Raw genomic sequence first — 25,597 nt, forward strand, 5'->3', positions numbered from 1 at the left:
ATTTAATGATAGAAAAACCGAACCATATAGGTTTGTGTTTGGTAAAATTTTTGTTTTTTAATTTTTTAAGCATAAAAATAGAAATATAATTTTATTTTTGTTTCTTTATTTTTAAAAAATAAAAATATGTTTGGTAACTATTTTTGTTTTTTAAAAACAAAAAATAATAAACGCGTTTTATAACTTTTATTTTTATTTTTTGTTTAACAATATCAGGTGTTGATTTGAAGAAGAAAAAAAAATGAAAAAATGAAAACTGTTTTAAAAAAAAATTGAAAGTGAAAAATTTTTATTTTCAAAATTTAATAAATTTTAATTAAAATTTAAAAATATAATAAATAAAAATAGTGTTATCAAACACATTTTATATTTAATTTTCAAATTTATAATTAATTAAATAAAAAAATAATTTTTTAAGTGTTACCAAACAGTCCATAATTTTCAATTTTATATTTTCATTTTTATATATTCAATTCAAAATTAAATTAATATGCAAAAGGCAATTTTGGTTGACAACTATTTTTCCTGCAATAAGCCACACATATGTATAATTATATTTCTATAAAATACATGTGTACACATATCAATATATAACATCAATATAAATTCAGCTTCACTAGTTATATAGATTGTTTTCTGTATTAGTTGTTTCTAAAGAAAATATGTAAAGTACAATATGAAATTAATTTCAGCTGAACTTTACATATTCTTAGCTTCAGAAGAGTAATTGCAAAAGTAAGAAAAAAAATAACAAAAGAAAGAAACATGAAAAAAAAAATGAAAGCACACAATGCATACACACAAACAAACACACATATTTAGCTGAATCTCTTATCTAAAAGCTCAAACAACCTATCACCAGTAGTCTTGTGCCTTAGTTCCGAAGCAATGCTTACAGAGAAAGAAGTCTTCATCAATGGCCATCTTCTTTAGCGGCAAAGCAGTAGCTCTCAAGAAGCCATTTATGTCTATCTTCTTGAACTCATCAAGATTCTCCTCCAATCTTTTTGATTCAGCTTTCAATCTTTTTGATTCAGCTTTCAAATATTCAATCTTCTCATCTATAAGATTTTTGTAGACTTGTTTTAATCTTATGACTTTGAAAGTCCAATACTTTCAAATGAAATTCTTTCTCAAATCAAACAAGTATCAGCAAACTTTAAAATCTGCAATCCAATCAATGGCAAGTAGATAAAAATGCCATTGTTTAAGATCATCCCATGTGACGTCTTCAATTTTGGTTCTACACATTTGGTCAATGACAATTAGTAGTAATGTTGCAGTTACACTCTTCATTGCTGGGCTCAAACTCTCCTTGCCTCCAAGATCTCCTCCATAGCTGTCGAGCAATGTTTTCAAAATAGGAGCCAATGTGTAGAATACCTTGTACTTACCATCCACTTCCCTAACCTTTTGCCTTAAATATTTCTCCTCTATCTCTATACCTTCTTTAGGAGTATAGTAATACAACTCTACATCAAAGTCATCCCTCGTCAAACTATTGAACTTTTGAAAAAAATCACTAATTGTTTCAAAATCTTCAATAGATCCCAATTGATGAAATCGAGAATTGGCATTTGTGAAATAATCATACAAATTTCTTGCAAAACTAAAATTATCTCCCCATAGAGTCCATGGTTGAAGTAGTTTCTCATTTTCTTCTTGAGTTAGATAGTTCATTAAGTCTCTAACGGTCTCTTTTTGAGTATTATTATTATAATCTTTTTCATCAATTCCAATGTCCCACCTCCATCTGTTTTCTCCTAAAGCCCAAAGCTCCACATCATTACTAATTTAATTGACTCCTTTGATTAACTTCATAATCTGATACATATCAGTAAATGTAAGTATCTTGTAATAAAAATATGTATAAAAAGTAAGTAAATATATATATTAGATTTTTTAAAATACTTTCTATGCTTAAATCACATATTATTACAATTATCTAAATAGATATTATTATTTTTTATTTACAAATAAATTTTCACATATAATGCTATTATACTTTACAAAATTTACAATTTCATTGTCTGGAGCTTAAAGAGTACAGTAATTAATATCCTATTTTTTTATAATACAAATTTGTTTATGTGTATATTATAAAAATCTATTCATTTTTTAAAAAAAAAAATGTCAGAATACTATTTCATGTGAAAATCTATTCGTATATATTATAATATTTGTTTATTAATAACACTATGTTCTTTTTTTTTTTTGAAGGAATACAGTTTATTTTTCTATGACAAACACCCAATTTATTTATTTGTTTTTTTATCATTAATTTTCAAATTGGTTTTTTCTTAAGATGCTTTTTGTATTGAATATTTATAAAAATATTTTAATTACAAAACAATTTCTTTTATACGAAATTTCATATTATAAATGGTTAATTTGCTCTTTTTTATAACTACATCATCAATTAGATTTCTTTTTAATTGAAAATATAATTATATGTTAAGTTGGTAAGTGACAAAAATTAAGTGTATGTAAATAATAGTCAAATAACTTAAAAAGTAAAAAATAAACGCAGTGGTTAATAGACTTGATATATATTTTTTACGATGTGGAATATTTCCTCAAATTCAAAATAACTTAATAATTCTAAAAGCAAACGCTACTACTCAATTAATACTAAATCATATATGAATATTTGCATAATAAAAGAGATATTAAATGATATATCAACCTAAATAAAGGTTTGTATATATCTAAATATTATTTAATGCCAGATTTTGTACCTGAGGGATCAAACAATGTATGTGCGCTACATATTGGCAATTAGAACAGCTGTAAACATGGAAATCTGCATTCCTTTCTTCTTCGCACACATCGCAATAATATTCGTGACAATTATCCTCAACGACTAAATCAAGAAGAGTCAAGTTGTGTATGTGATACTTGCATTTAATAGTGAATGGCAATGGTCCGCATATAAAATGAAGGTTGAAATTACATTCCATGCAACGAAATAGGAATGATCGAGTCAACTGAATTTTAAATGTAGCATAATTGTCCAACTCTTTATAAGATTTTTGACAACCATCACACTTGATATCGTCACAAGATGCTCCTTCCACAAGACAAAGCAAGTGATCATGACTTCGACAGTTTACAATTGTATCAAGAAATGCACATTCAGTACCAATCTTAAAGGTACACCCAATTTCACGACAACTGAAAATGAGTCTGCAATCCTTTTTACAACAAAGATCACAAGATTGAAGCTTACTGATTTGAAGAGAAAGAGGTTTGTGTGAATGAAAAGGGTGTTGAAATTTTTGAGGTAGTTTATCTACACATGATTTATGAAAAAAATTTGGACATGAATTTGATGTGCAAGAGTAGGCTGGATAGGACCAAGGTAATTGACATGCTATGCATTTCTTACCTAGATTAATATCTCCAAGCTCGACTACAAGTGCCATTGGATGTTGATGGCATGAGAATTGAACGAAGTCGTCATCATCATCTTCACCATCACCAGTAGTGTAGCTGCTTATTATTGTGGAATCGAACCACATTTGGCATGCATGTAGAAAGCACAGTTGCCCTTGCAAGTGTAAGCATATTCTTCTTCTGTAAAGGATTCGTCACAATAAAAGCAGCGAATAGAACTCTCGAATAATGATCTAAGGAGGCTGAGAGGGTGTAGATGCAACGAGTTATTGACATGCTCTGGGAACTCCGCACATATTTTGTGGATTTTATGTTTGCATGGGAAATGGTTGCAACTGAAATGACTTTCTGATGCAATGATTGGCTGATTGCATATTATGCAACTCCACATATATATGCTCTCACGTTCATATAGGGTATCCTTATGACTAAAATGTTGAATAGTGTGCGCCATCAATTCTCACACAATTTGAATAGTTCAGACAATAGAAGCAAAACATGTAAAATCACATGAAGCTAGCTATACCATTATATAGTACTACTTTGAGCACAACTTTTATAATATGAAATGCTTTTCTTGCCCATTATTTAATACAACTTTTTCCTGTATGTGAAGCATATATTTTGAGAAAATTAAAATAATTTGATATCAATCAGTATTTGCCCATTGATAGTGCATTGTTGTGTATTTTTCTCTTTTACAATTCTCTCAACTTATTATTAAAGAATTAAAATAATTAATAGTCCTATGGAAAATTTTCTATATATTCAAAAATTAAAAATTTGCAATATATAATTATTTCTTATATTTATTATTTTTATAAAAAATGGGATAACAAATAAAGTAATATTCATTCTTTTTCTTTTTTTTTTCTTTTATCTCTATGTCTACTTTATTCTGAACATTATTAGAAAATATATGAATATTTTAAAATTTTCCCAATAAAATCAATAGTTGTAAAACCTTATTTTATACGTATTTTTGTAAATTTTTGTTTCTCTTTATTAAAGATGACTGAGATTTTTATTCTTGATGTGGACAGATATGTTGGAATGAATGTAATGACAAAAACAGTAAAGCACACAAGAATTTATAGTGGTTTGGCCCCAGAAACTGGAAATAACCTACATCCACTTGAGCTATTATTGATATGGGATTTCAAAGGAGTGATCAAAGAACTGGGGTTCTATGAGTTTCACCAACCTCTGAAGAATAAACTATATATCGTAATATATTAGCTCTAATTCTCTCGTAAATCTATACTCTCCAGTAATCAAAAAGCCAAAAGTCCCCTCCTTGAACTATTTTTCTCTATTTATAGGCTCAAGGATGATTACATTAATTTGTTACAGATATTTTTTCCTAATTAATCGGATCATCAGGAATTATTGGAGACAATCTCGGGATTGACTATGATCTTTACAAAATTATCTTGAAATATGCGGAGTGTACGACCAGGCTGGTCGTAAGAAAAACTCAACCGTTATGCTTGCAATATCTTCCTGGTCGATACTCTAACAGAAATCTGCCAGGTGTCAGCCACGTGTTCAGAAGTCACCTGCCACGTCATCCGTGTCTGATTTTTGGATAACAATATGCAAAAGGCAATTTTTGTTGAGAATTTTTAAAACAAATAAACCACACATATGTATAATTATATTTCTATACAAATACAATATATACATGTAGACAATAATTGAATAATTCTCTTCCATAGATTTATAACAATTTAGTCATCAAATTTTTTTCCTAATATGTAAATATAGAAGAAAACTTATAAAATTAAAGTTTTATTCTTTCAAATAGTTAAAAGAAAAATAAACATAAATAAAATTTTAAAAAAAATTGATTCTCAGTGATAATTTATACCTCTTTTCATCTCTTTATTAAAGATAGAAAACATATTTACCATGAATTTGGACTAAAAAAGAAATAATTTACCCATCTCATAAACATATTTATTCTCCTTTTTTTTTTACATTCTTTATCAAAATAAAGTGATATAACATTCTTTTTATTTATTTGATGAACTTTATCTCTATATATGTCTAATTTGAATCTTCCAAGCTTCAGTACTAGAGAAAATTTTATAATATACAGCCCAAACCCAAATTCTTGTTTTGATGCATTTTGTTTTTAATTTGTTTCTCAATTCCAGAAGTCTTTTTTTCACATCTTTTTTTTTTCCATATTAACTTTAAATACAATACAAATTAATGGTTAATTTATCCATCTCTTAAACAATTAATAATTCACATTCTTTTCTTGTTTCTTTTTGACCTAAAGTGTCAATTACAACTTTTCCCATTCACCAAGTAACATACATTCTTTATTTTTTGTTTTCTTTTAATCTTTTGCCTCTCTACTTTATTCTTAACTTGCAGTAGATAGAAGCAAATTAAACACGCAAAATTACATTAAGTTATACCATTTAGTTAGTACATAACTTTTGAAATGAAAAAGACAGCATGCAATATATATATATATGATTTAATATTTTGATTCTACTTTATTCTAAACTTGCAGTAGAGAGATTATGATTCTATTTTTCTCATTAAAAAGAGTAATATATATAGTTCAAGTTCCTTTTTTTTTTTTTTGTTAAAACCTTATATTATGTATTTTTTTTGTTTTGCTTCTCAATGAGTTAGAAGACTATTTTTTTCATGATCTATTTATTATTAACCAATAAGTATTATTGGCATCATAAGTAATCAAAAAATTACTTTTTAAAACTCAGAAAAATGGAAAATTCGTAACTCTGTGATTTTTTCCATTTCAGGTATATTACTTTTAATATCTATTATTTTTTTTAAGAGGTGAGAAGATATTTTTGTAAATAAAATTCAATAGGGTATTTTTTGTAATTATTTTATATTTTATATTTCCTTTTGTTTTTTTTATTTGTTCTCCATCACATGCCAATTATTAATATTATTATTAAGTTTTGAAAATAGGAAGAATGAACTTGTGCAAAATAATCTGATTTTGAGTATATTGAAAAAGACAACATGCAACACATATATATATGATTTAAAATATAAAACAAAAATAGAAAAGCATGTAACATAGATAGAAAGTACACACACAAAGAGAAAGAAAAAGAGCTTGACAATTAATTTAAATTGTCTGGGAAGTTATCAAAAAATTGGCCACCAATTGTGTGCTTCTCTTTATTAAAGATGATAGAGATTTTTATTCTTGTTGGCTTTGTTAAAATGAAAATTGTTTGTCTTGTTTCATAAGCAACAATAATTCTTATTCTTTTCTTGTTTCTTTTGACATAATATATTTATTTATTTTTTATTACTTTCTTATTTGACCAACAAAAGTAATTTATGGAAAATTATAAAGAAAAAATATCCAATGCGACTCCTTTTTATATTGTTTTTTTTTACTTTCTCTATTTTTGTTTTTTTGTTTCTTTTTGGCATAATTAAGTAATATATTTCTTTTTTTATTACTTTCTTATTTGAGTAAATAGTAATTGGGGTTCCCAAACTTCATCAATTATATCATTTTTAATTAATTTTTATTATATTTTAATTTTTAATTTCTATTAGGTTCACAACCTTTATATTTTTATTATATTTTAATTAATTTATCATTTTTAATAAAAATAATTACATAATTTAAATTTTAAAAGTATGAAATTTATTAAAAGTGTTTTTTGTCTGTGACATCATTTTTTTTCTTACTTTTTACATATTTAAACTCTTTATAAATTGAATATATAAGCCAGTAGTAATTATCTACTATAATATATATTTGACTAGCTCATATAATAGAAGCAAAACATCCAAAATCACATTAATGTGTTACGTGTAAGATTTTATAAAACAAAATAATAAAATATCATAATATTAATATTCATGCCAAATGCTTCTTTTTACATGTATATAACATTAATATAAATTTTAGATAGTTATATTTTTTATTATTATTATTTGGCTACAAATCAAGAAAATTACAATGATAGCATACACAAATTTAATTTTTCTAATATTAGTGATATTATTGCATATAACTGAAATATTAGATGTATTTAGAGAAATATTCCTATTTAATAATATAATTTTATTGGTTAATAGTTTAGGAGGAGATTGGTGTTCTTTTATAAAAATAATTTTTTTTGGAATAATTAAGGTTTGCTTCTAAACTACACCCATAAGTGTTATATTCCTTTTTAAATAAACATCTCATATATTTTTAAAATTTATTTTCACACACCTTATACATTATTATTACTACAAAATTACCATGGATTATTTCTTAAAAAGAAATTCTTTCTATAATATATTATACAAAAAAAAAGACACTGTTAATTAAAAATAATAATTTTTTGGTGATAGAAAACTTGAATCATATTTTTTAATTTTATATTTTCAATTCAAAATAAAATTAATATGCAAAAGAGATTTTTGTTGATAGTTTTTAAAACAAATAAGCCACACATATGTATAATTATATTTCTATAAAAATACAATATACACATGTAGATGATAATTGAATAATTCTCTTCCATAGATCTATAACAATTTAGTCATCAATTTGTTTCCTGAATGTAAATATAGTGGAAAACTTGTAAAATGAAAGTTTTATTCTTTCAAATAGTTAAAAAAAAACAAAAATATAATTAAAACAAATTGATCATCAATAACAAATTATGACTCTTTTCATCTCTTTATTAAATATAGAAACATCTTTACCATCAACTTGGTCTAAAATAGAAATGGTTTACCCATCTCTTTATTCCCCTTTCTTTTTCACATTCTTTTTATTTATTTGATCAACCTTATTTCTATTTATCTCTAATTTAAACTTAGCTTCAGTAGAGAAAATTTCTTTCTAATTTTTAATAATATATAGCTCAAATTCCTTTTATTATTTCTAATGTGTGTAAAAACTTACACCAATCATTTTTTTTTTACTTCTCAATGATAGAAGTTTTTTCTTTTTCACATCTCTTTATCAAAAATAGAAGATAAAACTATTCTTATTCATATTAACTTTAAATACAATACAAATTAATGGCTAATTTACCCATCTCTTAAACTATTCATAATTTTCATTCCTTTCTTGTTTCTTTTTGTTCTAAAGTGATAATTATAACTTTTCCCATTCACCAAGTAACATACATTCCCTCTTTTTTTTTCTTTTAATCTTTTGCCCTCCACTTTATTCTTAACTTGCATAGAGAAATTATGATTCTATTTTCTCATCAAAAGCAGTAATATATACTTCAAATTCTTTTTTTTTTTTTCCTTTTGTGTTAAAATCTCAAATTATGCATTTTTTTGTTTGCTTCTCAATGACGTAGAAGACCATTTTTTTCATGATCTCTTTACTATTAAAGAAGATAGAAATCATTATTATTCTTATAAGCTTCAATAATATTTGATAAAGAAGTAAAAATGTATGTATAAATAATGTGAAAGGAAATATTATAAAAAAGAAAATTTTGATTTCTGTGTTTTACCTGAATACTCAATTGGTATTTATGTTTTCTTAAATGACATTTCGGATCTAATATTTTGCAAAATGGACCAAAATAGTATATTGCACTGATTTTGATCAAACTTATTTTAAATATGACCAAAATGCTCTCCGATTTTAATCCTTTCCTTTTTCAAAGCTAATAATAATATTGATAATCGTACAATTAATTGAATAGACTCCTTTTTTTTTTGTCTCAAAATTCTCCCTCTTTTTCTTAAATAAATCCTTCATGAAATTTAGAAATTTAAATTCTCATTTATGAATTAATAATATAAAATAATTATTTTTTCTACATATATCCTTTATTTTTTTCTTTTAATCTTTTGCCTTCTACTTTATTCTTAACTTGCAATAGAGAAATTATGAGTCTATTTTTCTTATCAAAAGCAGTAATATATACTTCAAATTCCTTTTCTTTTTCCTTTTTGTGTTAAAACTTCATATTATGCATTTTTTGTTTTGCTTCTCAATGATGAAGAAGACCATATTTTTCAAGATCTCTTTATTATTAAAGAAGATAGAAATCATTCTTATTCTTATATGCTTCAAAGGAAAAATACTAGTTTGATTTCTATGTTTTACTCGAATACTCAATCAACCCTTATGTTTTGTTAATAAATGACATTTCATACCTAATATTTTGCAAAATTGATCAAAATAGTACATTGCACTGATTTTGGTCAAACTTATTTTAAATATGACCAAATTGCTCTCAGGTTTTATTAATTAATGATATAATATAATAATTAAAAATATATTTTAAATAAAAAATAATTAAGAAAAGAGGTTGTGTTTCCAAGGATATTTTACTGAAGTTGCTTGGTGTGTGTTGTGTGAATTGTTTTCTCTCTTTCTAGATTTTCTATTTTGTTGTACTATATGAATTTTTTGTAATATGTATGGTTTGATATTTAAGGAAGAAGAACAAACAAAGGGTTTTGAGCTTTGAATTTGAAATGGGGTGTGTGATATCTGGGTTTGATTTTGAAATATGATGATAAATCTAGGTTTTGATTTTGTTTAATTTTGATTTTGAAATCTGAATTTGGTTTTCTGGAGTTGCAGATCACGTTCTTGAGTTCATAGACATGATGGTGTGCGATTTTAATTTTGAATTTTGTTGATGTTTTGAATTTCTAGGTTATATGTTTATGAACTATGGATTCATTAATTCTAATTTGTAATTTTTATGTTTCATGATTATGGATGAACAAGATTTTGGAATAATTTGGGGATGAATTTTGAGGGAAATGAAAAAAAAAATTAAATATTCTATTTATTTTTTGTTTAGAATTAGTTTTATTTTGTTTTCATTTAGGATTTAAGATTAATTTTGGTTAGATTTAGATTTAAAGTAGTTTTTTAAATTATTGTTTGTTATAAAATATATTTTTAATTATATAATGAATTCATTAATTAATAAAATCTGAAGGCATTTTGGTCATATTTAAAATAAATTTGACCAAAATCATGTTCAATGTCTTATTTTGATCTATTTTGTAAAACATAGGATCCAAAATATCATTTAACAAAACACAGTAGCCAATTGAGCCAATCGAGTATTCGGAAAAAACACAAGGTCAAACGGGTATTTTTCCTTATAAAAATGAAAGAATTTTAATTATTTCTTTTTTCAAAGCTAATAATAATATTGATAATCGTGCAATTAATTGCTAAGACTCCTTTTTTTGTCTCAAAATTCTCCCTCTTTTTCTTAAATAAATCCTTCATGAAATTTAGAAATTTATGACGCTGATATAGGATAGATTATGACCTTGGTTTTTGTTATGAATATAGTATTGCATGTGAAATTAATCGTTAAGTTTAAAATTGATTTCTGTAAGAATTGCTGTGTATTTTCCTTTTTGTATTAGTTGTTTCAAAAGAAAATATGTAAAGTACTGAACTTTACATATTCTTAGCTTCAGTAGAGAAATTACAAAAGTAAGAAAAAAATAACAAAAGAAAGAAACATGAAAAAAATGAAAGCACACGATGCACACACACACATATTTAGTTGAAATTCTCATCTAAAACCTGAAAAAAAACTGTCACCAACAGTCTTGTGCTTTAGTTCCAAAGCAATGCTTACAGAGAAGTCTTCATCGATGGCCATCTTCTTTCGCGGCAAAGCAGTTCTCAAGAAGCCATTTATGTCTATCTTCTTGAACTCATCAAGATTCTCCTCCAATCTTTTTGATTCAGCTTTCAATCTTTTTGATTCAGCTTTCAGATATTCAACCTTCTCATCTATAAGATTTTTGTAGACTTGTTTTAATCTTATGACTTTGAAAGTCCAATACTTTCGAATGAAATTCTGTCTCAATTCCCACAAGTATTGGCAAACTTTGAAATCTGCAATCCAATAAATGGCATGTAAATAAAAATACCATTGTTGAAGATCATCCCATGTGACGTCTTCAATTTTGGTTCTACACATTTGGTCAATGACAATTAGTAGTAATGTTGCAGTTACACTCTTCATTGCTGGGCTCAAACTTGAATCCTCTCCAAGATCTCCTTCATAGCCGTCGAGCAATGTTTTCAAAATAGGAGTCAATGTGTTGGGTACCTTGTACTTACCATCCACTTCCCTAACCTTTTGCCTTAAATACTTCTCCTCTATCTCTATACCTTCTTTAGGAGTATAGAAAAACAACTCATCATCAAAGTCATCCCTCACCAAACTATCGAACTTTTGAAAAAATTCACTAATTGTTTCAAAATCTTCAATAGATCCTAATTGATGAAATCGAGAATTAGCATTTTTGTAATAATCATACGTACTTCTTCTAAAACTAAAATTCTCTCCCCATAGAGTCCATGGTTGAAGTAGCTTCTCCTTTTCTTCTTGGGTTAGATAATTCATTAAGTCCCTAATCGTCTCTGTTTTAGTATTATTATTATAATTTTTTTCATCAATTCCAATGTCCCACTTCCATCGATTTTCTCCTAAAGCCCAAAGCTCCACATCATTACTAATGTCATTGACTCCTTTGATCAACTTCTTTATCTGATACATAACATTAAATATAAGTATCTTGTAATAAAAATATATATAAAAACTAAGTAAATATATATTAGATTTTTTAAAATACTTTCTATGCTTAAATCACATATTATTAAATTATTACAATTATCTAAATCGATATTATTATTTTTTATTTACAAATAAATTTTTACATATAATGCTATTATACTTTACAAAATTTACAATTTCATTGTCTGGAGCTTAAAGAATACCGTAATTAATATCCCTATTTTTTTATAATACAAATTTGTTTATGTATATATTATAAAAATCTATTCAATTTTTTAAAAAAATATGTCAGAATACTATTTCATGTGAAAATCTATTCGTATATATTATAATATTTGTTTATTAAAAACATTATGTTCTTTTTTTTTTAAGGAATACTATTTGTTTTTCTATGACAAACACCCAATTTTTTTTTTTTTATCATTAATTTTCAAAATGGTTTTTTCTTAAGATGTTTTTTGTACTGAATATTTATAAAAATATTTTAATTACAAAACAATTTCTTTTATACGAAATTTCATATTATAAATGGTTAATTTGCTCTTTTTATAACTACATCATCAATTAGACTTCTTTTTAATTAAAAATATAAATATATGTTAAGTTGGTAAGTGACAAAAATAAAGTGTATGTAAATAATAGTCAAATAATTTAGAAGTAAAAAATAAAAGCAGTGGTTAATTGACTTGATATATAATTTTTATGATGTGGAATATTTTCTCAAATTCAAAATCACTTAATATTTCTAGAAACAAACACTACTCAATTAATAATACTAAATTATAAATGGATATTTGCATAGTAAAAGAGATATTAAATGATGTATCAACCTAAAATAAGACATTTATATATCTAAATATTATTTAATAAGAGATTTTGTACCTGATGGATCAAACAATGTATGTGTGCTACATATTGACAGTTAGAACAGCTGTAAACACGAAAATTTGAGTTCCTTTCTTCTTCACATACATCGCAATAATATTCGTGACAATTATCCTCAACGACTGAATCAAGAAGAGTCAAGTTGTGTATGTGGTACTTGTATTTAATAGTGGATGGCAATGGTCCGCATATAAAATGAAGGTTGAAATTACATTCCATGCAACGAAATAGGAATGATCTAGTCAAATGAATTTCAAATGTAGCATGATTGTCCAACTCTTTATAAGATTTTTGACAACCATCACACTTGATATCGTCACAAGATGCTCCTTCCACAAGACAAAGCAAGTGATCATGACTTCGACAGTTTACAATTGTATCAAGAAATGCACATTCAGTACCAATCTTAAAGGTACACCCAATTTCACAACAACTGAAAATGAGCCTGCAATCCTTTTTACAACAAAGATCACATGATTGAAGCTTACTGATTTGAAGAGAAAGAGGTTTGTGTGAATGAAAAGGGTGTTGAACTTTTCGAGGTAGTTTATCTACACAGAACTTATGAAAAAAATTTGGACATGATAGTGATGTGCAAGAGTAGGCTGGATAGGACCAAGGTAATTGACATGCTATGCATTTCTTACCTAGAATAATATCTTCTTCATCACTACCATCTCGAGCCTCGACTACAAGTGCCATTGGATGTTGATGGCATGAGAATTGAATGTAGTCGCTGTCATCATCTTCACCATCCCCAGTAGTGTAGCTGCTTATTATTGTGGGTTGTGGAATCGAACCACATTTGGCATGCATGTAGAAAGCACAGTCGTCCTTGCAAGTGTACGCATATTCTTCTTCTGTAAAGGATTCGTCACAATAAAAGCAACGAATAGAACTCTCGAATGATGATGTAAAGAGGCTGAGAGGGTGTAGATGCAACGAGTTATTGATATGCTCTGGGAACTCCGCACATATTTTGTGGATTACATAAAAACACTGGGGGCAACCGAAAAAACTTTCGAATGCAATGATTAACTGATTGCATATTTTGCAACTTGATGTATATGCGCTCCGAGCTTCACCTAGGGTATGCTCATGACTAAAATGTTGAATAGCACCCCCCATCAATTCTCACACAATTTGACTAGTTCAGATAATAGAAGCAAAACATATATAACCATATGAAGTTAGCTATGCCATTATATAGTACTATTTTTTTGCACAACTTTTATAATATGAAATGTTTTTTATGCAAGATTATCCAAAAAAAAGTCGTCAAATTATTTAATACAACTTTTTAGTGTATGTATGAAGCATATATTTTTAGAACAATTATAATAATTTGATATTAATTAATCAGTATTTGCCCATTGATAGTACACAGTTGTGTATTTTTCTCTTTTGCAATTCTCTCATCTTATTAGTAAAGAATTAAAATTATTAATAGTCCTTTGGAAAAAATATATATATTCAAAAATTAAAAATTTGTAATATATATAATTATTGCTTATATGTATTATTTTTATAAAAAAATGGGATAACAAATAAAGTAATATACATTTTTTTTCTTTATCTTTTATCTCTATCTCTACTTTATTCTGAACTTTATTAGAGAATATATGAATATTTTAAAAAATTTCCAATAAAATTAATAATTGTAAAACCTTATTCTATATGTATTTTTGTAAATTTTTGTTTCTCTTTATTAAAGTTGACAGAGATTCTTATTCTTATTAGCTTAGTTAAAATGAAAATTGTTTGCCTATTTCATAAGCAACCAACAATTCTCATTCTTTTGTTGTTTCTTTTGACATTATACATAATATATTTATTTATTTTTTTATTACTTTCTTATTTGACCAACAAATGTAATTCATGGAAAATTATAAAGAGAAAATATTCAATGTGACTCCTTATATTTTTTTTTTTACTTCTCAATGACTTAGAAGACTATCTTTTTCATCTATTTGTTAAACATAAAAGATAGAAATTATTTTTATTCTTATTAGCTTCATAAATACAATACAAATTGTTTACCATCTCATAAGCACTTCATAGTTTTCTCTCTTTTTATTTTTTTGTTTCTTTTTGGCATAATTAAGTAATATATTTCTTTTTTTATTACTTTCTTATTTGAGTAAATAGTAATTGGGCTCCCCAAACTTCATCAATTGTATCACTTAGGTTCACAACCTTTATATTTTTATTATATTTTAATTAGTTTATCATTTTTAATAAAAAAAATTACATAATTTAAATTTTATGAGTATAAAATTTATTAAAAGTGTTTCTATCTCTAACATCATTTTTTTCTTACTTTCCACATATTTAAACTCTTCATATATTGAATATATAAGTCTGTAGTAATTTTCTACTAGAATATATTGTTATCCAAAAAGTAGGTGTGGATGACGTGGAAAATATTTTCAACACGTAGCTAACACCTGGCAGAGAATCTGTTCGACCATCAACCAGGGATAGTTCCCTGGCACAGCATCTGAGTTCTATATACGACCAGCCTGGTCGTATACTCCGTATATTCTTGAATAATCTTGTATAGTTGTAATCATATCCGAGATTATTTCCCATTACACATGATTATCCGATTAATTAGGTAAAAATATCTTTGATTGATTCATATAACCCACCTTCAGCTTATAAATATACAAGAAATAGCTCAAGGGGGGACTTTTTGGCCAATCTTTATTTATGCTTTTGAACAGAGAACAAGAGAATTTTAGCTATTATCTTTCGATTGTATTACTCATCCCTCTAAGGCTTGTGAAACTCAAGAACCCTAGTTCTTTGATCACACCTTTGAGAATCAAGATCAATAATAGCCTAAGTGGACGTAGGTCATTACCAAAGTCTCTCCCTTCCACTTTTGAAATAATTAAAAAAATTGAAAAAAATAAAAAAATTGAAAAAAAATAAAATAAAATCACCTTCAAAATCAAAGAAAATATAACTATGATAAAAAAAAAATATGACATTTCCATATTTTAGTTAGCTACTAATTGTGTTTCCCATATTTTAATTTTGTCTTTAATAAATGTTCTCATACAAATTAAGAAAAATATCATTCTCATATTTTTGCACATTGATGGTATAAAAGCCATATTTTTTTAAAATCCCCTTGTTATTTAGATAATTCAATAAAATTTTCGTAACTTTAGGATACTGTAACTTCGGACCCGTTTTTGACCCGTTTATATTATGATTTTGGAAAAGTAGTATTTCTAAAAAGTTGTAGATAATTGAATTATCTTTCTAACGATATAAAGATTGTTTAAATCGGACTTCTATAGCTTCAGTTATGTTGATTATACAACAGATGAGTCCAGAGTTACGAGATTTAGGTAGTTAAAGGTTGAGATATTTTTCCTAGGTAGTTTGGTGTTTATAGTTAGAATGAAATTAGGATATTTGACAGCCTATAAATAGAGCCTATTCCTTCTCTTTTTTTTTTCTTTTTTTTCATTCACTCTTGCTCTTCTTGAGACCCTCAAGCACACACACTCTCTCTCTCCCTATTGTTGTCGTGCACCACCATCAAAACACAAACCCTAAGGCTGAAATCATCATCACCATCACCTCTTCATATCTTCGAAACCCTAGTACCCAAAGAGGCCACACTACCAAAGCTTTCTTTCTTATTGTCAAAACCCTACAAGCAAGCATTTGAGGATCTAGGGTTTTTCTTCAAGATCAAGGTTGAGGTATAGTTAAGTTTTGATTATTTTTGAGTTTTAGATCTATTAGTTCATGTTTTAATAATGGTATCATGTTTATGAAACAAGGTTCTAAGTGGGATTAGCATATAAAGGACTCAAGTATAGTTTCTGTAAGGAAAATTAGGTAGTTTCATTTATGACCTAGTTTATGTTTTGTATGAGCTAACATTTCAGGTACAATAAAGGGGTAAGTGTGGCTGGACCTAAGGTGTCCAATGATATATGACAGACTTATGTCCAGTAGTGTAACGCCCTGGCTACCCCGGAACAGTTACGGTGAACAGTGAACCGGAAATTTGACCCGCTACCCGAGTCCCTTGGTTAAAAACGTGATCTGAGTGTTATTATTAGGTTAAGGTGAAAACCAGTAAAAGGAAATGATACATTTCATTAAGTAAATAAACTGCTCATGAGCCTTTAAAAACGTTTACAAGCTGTTCATAATACAAAAGGGTCGCTACTGTTTCAAATTTACAATCCCCGCCGACCTAAGCAGCAAAAATAGGGTAAACCCCTAGTCCCTCTGAGAACTCCCTGACCGTGGTGGTCAGGCGGCCCAATATGTACACAACATCGCCCAAGCTCTCCACTCAGGGTTGGGTGAGCTTCTCATTTCCTTTACCTGCACCACATAGCACCCATGAGCCAAGGCCTAGCAAGAAAACACAATAAAGCATGATATAATATCAACAATAGTCATAATAATTGTTCAGGATCAACAGTCCAAGCAGATAGGTGACAATAGCCAAAAGTCACAATAATGGGTATAGCTCCCTCCTAGCCATGTGACGATAGGGTCACCAGGGCTTAACCGATAGTGGTTCTTTCATAAGTTTGATCAGGACAGGTGCATGGTGATTGGTCACCAACATAACCTTCCTCCCGACTCTAGAGTCGTAACTATGGACAGCGTCCCCTAGCCACGTGACAAATGGTCACCGGGGTCATACACCTTGGCTATGAACATCTGGTCTTAGACCAGGCAAGCGCTTATAAGTTCATCGACCTTAGGGTCGGTCCCACATTAATGCCACAGAGTCATTCAATGCGTGTTCATCGACTCTAGGGTCGGTCCCTGACTAGTCAGTGCCATAAACAAGTAATCAGCGTTCACTAGAATTTAATATGCAATCCATGTCCACATATATCAACCAACATGCCTCAATATCAAACCATGCATGTCATATACCTATTAAGGGTGCAACTGTATTCATACACTGTTTTCTTACCTCTGGTTCGAGTGAGAATTATTATATGAACGACCCCTGAGAACGATCAACCTTTAAATTCCTTGACGGTCACCTGTTCATAACCAAAATATAGGATTCATCAATAAAAATGATAGCTGAGGGTTCCCAAACCAAAACCCAGCCTCCGAGACATCAAGCACTACCCAACCGGGTACTAGGTTCAACCCCGAGGCCTAAGGTTTGAATCCCCAAGCTAAAAACATGTTTCTAGCCAAAATGACCTTAAGGGCCGCGACCCTCCCCTGCTGCACCGCGGTGCGCCCTCCAGACAGAGAGGGCCTTCCCTACCAGACGCCAAGGGCCGCGGCGCCCAGCCCAGACCAGCCATAAGGGCTGCACGCACAAGAAATTCTCCCCTGTGTTTTTCCTCTCAAACCAACTCAAAACCTCCTCCAAACACCCATTTTAATCTCTAAACATCACCCATAACTCACCCTCATCAAAACCCAAACTTATCATCAATTAAAACCTCTTCAAATCCAATCTTCCAACAAGAATCAAAACTAAAAAAAACTAAAGAGAAAAACAGAGCACAACCTGAATTAGTGACTAGAACTCACCTTGAAACCAGCTTTAAACCTTCCTCAATAGCTAAACCAGGTCCACTAACTCAGCCCTTGGATTTCCTAGCTTGAATCCCCACCAAGAGCTCAAGAACACCAAAGAAGAAATTGGAGAGGTGTGGTGTACGGGAAGGAGAAAATCTCTCTGTTTTACTCTGTTTAATCCACAAGCTTCTACAGCCAGCAGCCAACTTAAGTCATATATATCCAAACCTAAATGACCAAAATACCCTTAAGTCATCAAAAGCTTCTCAAACTATTCTAAGGGTAAAATTGGTACTTTCCACTTATCCCGTTAATCATAATTAACGCTTCCAAATTCCCGCTAAACTCAATATTCTCAAACACCAATATTTCATATCCCGTTACCCCAAAATCCTCGGTAACGCTCTATCCATTTAAAATCACCCCGAGACTCACCCCGAGCCCCGAACTCAAACCTGTTATGACCAAACCGATAAATCATATTTAAAGATCGTCTCATGCCGAGATACTCGAATCAATCCACATTATAATGTGGTCTCACAATATATCATTGACATACAAACAAGTATACAATTATGCCCTCAACGGGCCAAATTACCAAAACACCCCTGTAAACAAATGTGGACTCACATGCATGCATTTAACATCATATTATAATATAATTCTCATAAACATGCATAAACACATTTAATAGCATAACTAAACAGTTATGGCCCTCCCGGCCTACTAATCCGGCCATTAAACCATATTAGGGAATCCGGGGCATTACAAGTAGGCTCGGATGCCAAAATTTTATGACGGACCTAAGTTGATGTCCAGTGTATGACGGATTTATGTCCGGGGCTTAATTGTCACCCATGTATAAGCACTTATCTTTTTATTATATCTGTCTTATAAGTGCTTATATTTTTATTATATCTGTCTTATAATTTATGATTATGACCTATGACTTAGGATATATTTTGATCTTGTAAGATTAGTATAAATTAATGTTGTTATGAACTCTTGTATGAACTGATGGTATGATTGTTATGACAATGTGATTATATGATTTGTTATTTATGATGTGTTTATGAATAATGTTATGAGTGCGGGATATAATTTATGATCTAGGTATATGTGTGATTTTTAGTATGACGCTGATATAGGATAGATTATGACATTGGTTTCTGTTATGAATATAGTATTGCATGTGAAATTATTCGTTGTGAGTTTATAATTGATTTCTATAAGAATTGCTATGTATTTTCCTTAATGGGCTTAGAATCTCATTCCTTTCTTTTAATTTTACAGAATAAGTTAACCTTCTTTTATTTTTGCAGAATAAGTTAAACCTTAGATGACCGGTGGCGAGCAGATTCCCAATAGCAAGACTGGTGTGAATATGAGGGGGCCATATAGCCGTGTGTTATTTTCTTCATAAATTATGAACTTTATGAAATGTTGCCTAGTTTTAATTTAATTTTATTGTTAAGATTATTATTTATTTTTCTTAAACCCGAGTTATGATTATTTTAAATTATAAATAAATAAGACAACACTTTTTCTGATTTAGTACGTTTATTTTTCAACATCTTTATTTTCTACAACTAAAGCTAGAATTTAGGGTGTTACATTTTCTTAAATAAATCCTTCATGAAATTTAGAAATTTAAATTCTCATTTATGAATTAATAATAAAATAATTATTTTTTCTACATATATCCTTTATAAATTATTATACTTATAAAATACTCATTACTATAATATGCATGGTTGTTATCTTCATATTTTGAGATCTCTCTGCCTCTAATATGAAATTAATTTGTCATATCCATATGTACAAATAGTCTGACATATATAAACAATAATCTAGACATATGGTTTTATGCCATTTTGGCTATAGATGAGGGAATGGAGTACTTACTTATTCAACATAGCCATTATTACTTAAGGTTCAGGCACTGAGTGAGGTTGAAGTCACTGAAGAGAGTTTGAACTTGCGGACTTTTGTAGAATTCTGAGGCTGGAAGACAACCTCTGTACTCGACCTCACGCATACCTCCTTCCACTCTGAAGCTGAAGCTCCTTCACTTCGATAATCCCTAGGCGAGTACAAAACTTGGAGCGTCGAATGCGCTGTGATTTCGAAAGAAAAATGCACATGATGAATTAGAGAAACTGAAGACTCAAAAAAAAGTTGATGGAAATGGATACAAAGGTTAGCGTGTAGATTAGATGTCTCAACCACAGCTAATTTTTATTCAGAAATGGAAATGGATAATCAGACGACTGACTTTCGATCTTTTGATATTTCTCAAGGCATGGAGATCTTCTGGCTTTCCCTTGAACTCCAGAAATTCTCCAAGTACATATTTATTACCTTTGAGCTCCACCCTGTGTGCAAACAAAATAGTAAAATCTATTTAAGACAAAAAGAAGGGAGAAACCAATGAACAAAGTTCATGGAAACAAATGGACTATATTTGACAACCCCTTTTCTTTAATTTTCTTCAAAATTACATAAGAAACAATATTCTTTTTTCCCTCAATAAAAATGACATGTGCTCCTTTCTTTAACAAAGCAATAATAATGACCAGACAAGTTTTAAAGAAGACTAAGAAACTTGTTCAAAGCTTAAAATAGTTTAGAGCTCCTTGGAAAATAAATAAAAAACTGCAATTGGAAAGCAATATCTAAATGTCATTTGAAATGACTTCAAAAATAAGGACTTCATACTAATTCATTAATGTTCAGACAACTAAATCAACAATCTCTTATACCTTAAAAAGGAAATAAATGGCAAACCTATCCCAAATTGGAGCAGTACTGAGAATAAAATTGAGGTTCTGCTGTATAGCATTGACGCCGTTTTTCGTCAACAGTGAAAGAAGAGCACGTAAACAATAAACAGTGATGGCCAATATAAATATGATAATACAAAACACAATTTTTTACGTGGTTCAGCAGTTAAATCTGCCTAGTCCATGAGTCTTTTTTATTAAGCTCAAGATGATCTCTGAAAATTCTTCAAGGATGAATTCTTCAGAGATTTCTCTCCAGATTCAGAAATTCGGTCATTTACAATGGTGCATGACTTCTCTATTTATAGAGAAGAATGCAGAATACTATCCCACATATTTTGGGTAGTTACTCTTTATTTGCAAATAAATCAAATGACTTTAAATGCCTGTAATCCGATATAAAAGGAAACGTCCCCTGAAGACCAAGGAGCGTATAACTGATCAAATAATATCCCATGATTTCAGGGGATTTACATTAATAAATGTAGACCACGTCTCTTATGGGCAACACTTGAAGATGTTCAAGGTTATTATCATATATCTCCAAGGCCTTATTCTCCCAGGTCTCACATCAACTTTCGAGCTAATGACATCTCCCGAGGTCACATGGCTTTCGAGATCGTACTCGCGTCAAGCTCGGAACCCCTGATCCGAGATCATCCCTGAGGATAGATGCATCTCGGGTGCTACCCTTCGAGATCGTGTGGGTTTCGAGGCCACCATATTCAAAGTCGTCTCAGCTTTGCAGGCTCGATGTCTAGTCTTGAAGCATACTTCAGATTTTACGAGTTCATTCGCTGCGAATCCAGCTTTCGAGGTCACATTTAACATGGCTCGAAATCTGGGTATAACATATAGATTCTTGCATCTCTTTCTTTCCACCTCCAAATGCACCCTTAAGCCAACCAGAAAACATAGGCTTTGTTTCTGTTTTCTGTTGAGTCCACTGGTCATAGGGAATGACTTCTGGTGGAAAAGAGCGTGGCTGAATAGTACTGCAAGAAAAGAAGCTCGGCGAAATTAAAGGGAAGACAAACTAAATGTCACAGATGTTACTATCTACAACAACTACAATGTGAAACAAACCTACAAAATCACTGAGATAGGCATGTTGTAATGCCCCGAATTCTCCGATGAGTTTAACGGCATGAATAGTAGGCCGGGAGGGCCATACTTTCTTAATTATGTTATTAATTGATAAATGCAAGTATATGTTGATTATATTATGATATGATGTGAAATGCATGCATGTGAGTCCATATCTCTTATTACAGGGGTGTGATGATAATTTGGCCCGTTGAGGGTAATTTGTGTATTTGGGTGCATAACTTGATTTGTGAATGAGATTCCATTATTATGGAGATATATTCGGGCTATTTATCATGAGACGGTTATTTTTAGTGGATTAGCGGTTTTACCATAATGGGGTCAATTTTGGGGTAATAGAAATGTTCATTTGATGATAAATTGGGAATATTTGAGATCAGGGTGAAATTCTGGAGGTTTTGACTATAATGTCCCCGGGGGTGTTTTCGGGACCCCGAGCATTAGGTTTTATTTGAGGTTACTTAAGGTTGAAGTAGCCTATCAGATAGAACATACGATAAGAAAACCTTCCGTTCTCCCTTTTCAAAGTCCGTTTTACCGTTTAAGCCTTTTTGACGAAATATTGAGTTCTAGGAGTCGGAATCGAGTGAGGATCGAGGCATAGCGATCCTATGGAAGATTAGAAGCTTCTTAACCAAAGGATTTGACGAAAAACAACCCAATTGAAGGTAATCGAAGTTTAAGTTTTGAGTTTTTCCGAGTTTCTAAGCTTTGAATTGATTTTGTGAATTGTTGAGTTTTCGGTTCGTTCGAGCCTTGGGTTTTGAGGGTTTTGATGCATGGGGAAGCTTGGGAACTTTGTTTTGATGATTGGGGAATGTTTAGGGATGATTTTGGAGGCTTTGGAGTGTTAGAAACGCGGTTGGAAATGGTCCAGGGTGGAGTGTCGCGGCCCTGTTCTTGAGGTGCCGCGACCCTTCTTTGAAGAAGCAGGTGGGGAGCTTGTGCTCGCTGGGCGCCGCGGCCCTTGATGAAGGGCGCCACGGCCCTAGTCTCTGGGAACCCTGGGGGTCGCGGCCCAAGGTGCTAGGGCCGCAGCCCTTGCCCTGTTTTTGCCCCGTTTGCTCGTTTTGACCCCGGAAACCTAATTTTAGGCCTCGAGAGTGTCCTTGCTACATGGATTAGTTTGGATTGATCTCTTGGAGGTTAGATAATGGTTTGAGACCCTTGATTATCTTGATTATTAATGGTATCCCAAATGTGTTGTGATTAGGTAACCGCTAAAGGACTAAAAGCTAAACCGTTCTCAAAGGTCGTTCTTTTGTTCATTCTAGCTCAAATCAAAGGTAAGAAAACTGCACCCCAAGTGTGACATGCATGGATATTTGTGAGGCATGTTGGTTGTGTAATATGGACATGGATTGAACATGGAATGCTTAGCATATGTTGTTCACTTGAGCATAGCACTAACTAATTAGTCAGGTTTGGCAAAGGTGCTAGTATCAGCTGTGAAGCTGTGACTGATTAGTCAGGTTCGGCAGTGGTACTGGGCACTGGTCACGTTGCACTGACTTGTCAGTCAGAATTGGCAAAGGTGTTAGTGTCAGCTGTGAAGCTGTGACTTATTAGTCAAGTTCGGCGGTGATACTGGACACTGGTCACTTAGCGCTAACTTATTAGTCAAGGATGGACTTAGCGTGGTTCACGCAAGCCAACAAGGATTAGATCTAATCGACCATTAGCATTGAATGGCTCAAAGAGCATTAATGCCTGACCGACCTTGAGGGTCGATGAACAAACAGAGCTTGGAGGCTGGTGGCTTACCTAGCAGCCACTCTCCCGCTAGAAAAGAGAGCGTGGAGGCTAGTGGCTTACCTAGCAGCCACTCTCTCGCTAGAAAAGAGAGCCTGGAGGCTAGTGGCTTACTTAACAGCCACTCTCCCGCTAAAATCATGTGATGTTCATTCGCTTGTTTGAAAGCTTTATGCTCAGTGTGATTATAATGATAACCACTTGATAATGTTTATGAAAAGTGTTATGTTTTCTTGCTGGGCTTTGGCTCATGGGTGCTATGTGGTGCAGGTAAAGGGAAAGAAAAGCTCACCTAGCCTTGAGTGGAGAGCTGATGTGGTGTTGTGTACATATGCGGCCGCTTGACCACCACGGCCAAGGAGTTCTCAGAGGAACTAGGGGGTTTACCCTATTTTTGCCGCTTAGGTCGGCAGGATTGTAAATTTCAGACACTAGTGACCATTTTGTACTGAGAACCACTTGTAAATGTTTTGTTTAGCTCTGCAAAGCAGTTTGTAATAAAATCTCCATTTCCTTTTTATTGGTTTTGTACCTTAACCTGTTAATTACACTTAGAGCACGTTTTTGACCAAAGGACTCAGGTAACGAGTCAAATTTCCGGTCCACCATTCACCGTAACTGTTCTGGGGTAGCCAGGGCGTTACACATGTGCAGTGGTTTAGTGTCCAACTTAAAATGGCCGCATTATAACTCTTTAATTCACTTCGAATACAAAATAATTATGTTTTCATTGTTGCAATGTACTTTCTAAATTATGCTAGCCTTGCTAGATATCATTATGATTGACCCCAAGTAGGGATCCTCGATTCAATAGCCTATACACTATCAATATCCAGGGTCTATCACATTCACTGTTGCAGTCTCCTGCTTTGTGCCTTGAGATAAGAGCTCAATTGAACAATTTTAACATTGTTTGAGGGTTGTGTTGTGGGGACTTGGCTTCTGAAGTGAGTGTGGCAATCCTAACAAATCAAATATCTTGGAGCCAGTAGTTCAAAAAGTGTAAGAACTTGGAGGAGAATACAGCAGTATACCAACAGAGAATAACAAACAAGAAACTAAACAAACTCATGGTTAACTATGATAATAGTCTTATTCAGCTTCACTGATTATATAGATTTTCTTCTTATATGTTTAGGATCTGTGCAAGTTTAGACTCAAATGCCATTGAAAAACAGGTAATTGTTGCTGTAGTTTAGGCCATTAAAAAAATAGACAATTATATAACTTAAATTGAATTAAAAACTTAGTTTAATTAAAATGTAATAATTTTTTCATGTTATAACTTTTGAATTATTTTTTATTTTTAAAACACATTTCAAATGTTTTTTCAATGTTAGAAATATATGAAATCTTAAGAAAACGTACATATGAAATAACCATAACTTTATTTAAAAACTGTAAAGTAAAGGTTAAATACATAAAAATTCATTTAGGATATGGGATCCCATTGTTTTGAAAACAAAACATGTAAAGAACGCCCTAGACTAATACTTACAAAACGTTCGCTTAACATAGCTTATAAAAGAATACCGTCCATTATTAAAGTCTCAGGGGGACTTATTTAAAATCATGCAAGTTGGCGCCATAAGTTTAAAA

General features: G+C 30.6%; 2 protein-coding genes and 1 long non-coding RNA gene across 3 annotated transcripts; all 3 read right to left on the reverse strand.

Annotated features, from left to right (window-relative positions):
- Positions 1-591: 591 nt before the first annotated feature.
- Positions 592-3,985, reverse strand: LOC133829978 (protein VACUOLELESS GAMETOPHYTES-like). The gene is made up of 2 exons (XM_062259850.1): positions 2,739-3,985; positions 592-1,824 (listed from the first exon to the last, which is right to left on the reverse strand). The coding sequence occupies exons 1-2, from the start codon at positions 3,519-3,521 to the stop codon at positions 1,795-1,797; spliced, it is 813 nt and encodes a 270-aa protein (XP_062115834.1). The 5' UTR covers positions 3,522-3,985; the 3' UTR covers positions 592-1,794.
- Positions 3,986-10,922: 6,937 nt separating this feature from the next.
- Positions 10,923-13,969, reverse strand: LOC133831903 (uncharacterized). The gene is made up of 2 exons (XM_062262308.1): positions 12,819-13,969; positions 10,923-11,909 (listed from the first exon to the last, which is right to left on the reverse strand). Exons 1-2 carry the CDS (start codon positions 13,947-13,949, stop codon positions 10,923-10,925), a joined length of 2,118 nt encoding a protein of 705 aa, XP_062118292.1. The 5' UTR covers positions 13,950-13,969.
- Positions 13,970-20,688: 6,719 nt separating this feature from the next.
- On the reverse strand, positions 20,689-21,196 carry LOC133828829 (uncharacterized). Its single transcript, XR_009891334.1, has 2 exons — positions 21,144-21,196; positions 20,689-20,731 (listed from the first exon to the last, which is right to left on the reverse strand). It is a non-coding gene; the product is annotated as an uncharacterized LOC133828829 (long non-coding RNA).
- Between the last annotated feature and the right edge of the window lie 4,401 nt (positions 21,197-25,597).

This window comes from Humulus lupulus, chromosome 4 (assembly GCF_963169125.1).
Source record: "Humulus lupulus chromosome 4, drHumLupu1.1, whole genome shotgun sequence".
NCBI lineage: Eukaryota > Viridiplantae > Streptophyta > Magnoliopsida > Rosales > Cannabaceae > Humulus > Humulus lupulus.

Bases quoted from the DNA above. Each gene is read 5' to 3' on its own strand.
- LOC133829978 (XM_062259850.1), bottom strand. From the start codon at position 3,521: ATGTGGTTCGATTCCACAATAATAAGCAGCTACACTACTGGTGATGGT. The intron at 1,825-2,738 runs GTACAAAATCTG...GATATGTATCAG, and splicing joins TACATTGTTTGATCCCTCAG to ATTATGAAGTTAATCAAAGG.
- LOC133831903 (XM_062262308.1), bottom strand. From the start codon at position 13,949: ATGGGGGGTGCTATTCAACATTTTAGTCATGAGCATACCCTAGGTGAA. The intron at 11,910-12,818 runs GTACAAAATCTC...GTTATGTATCAG, and splicing joins TACATTGTTTGATCCATCAG to ATAAAGAAGTTGATCAAAGG.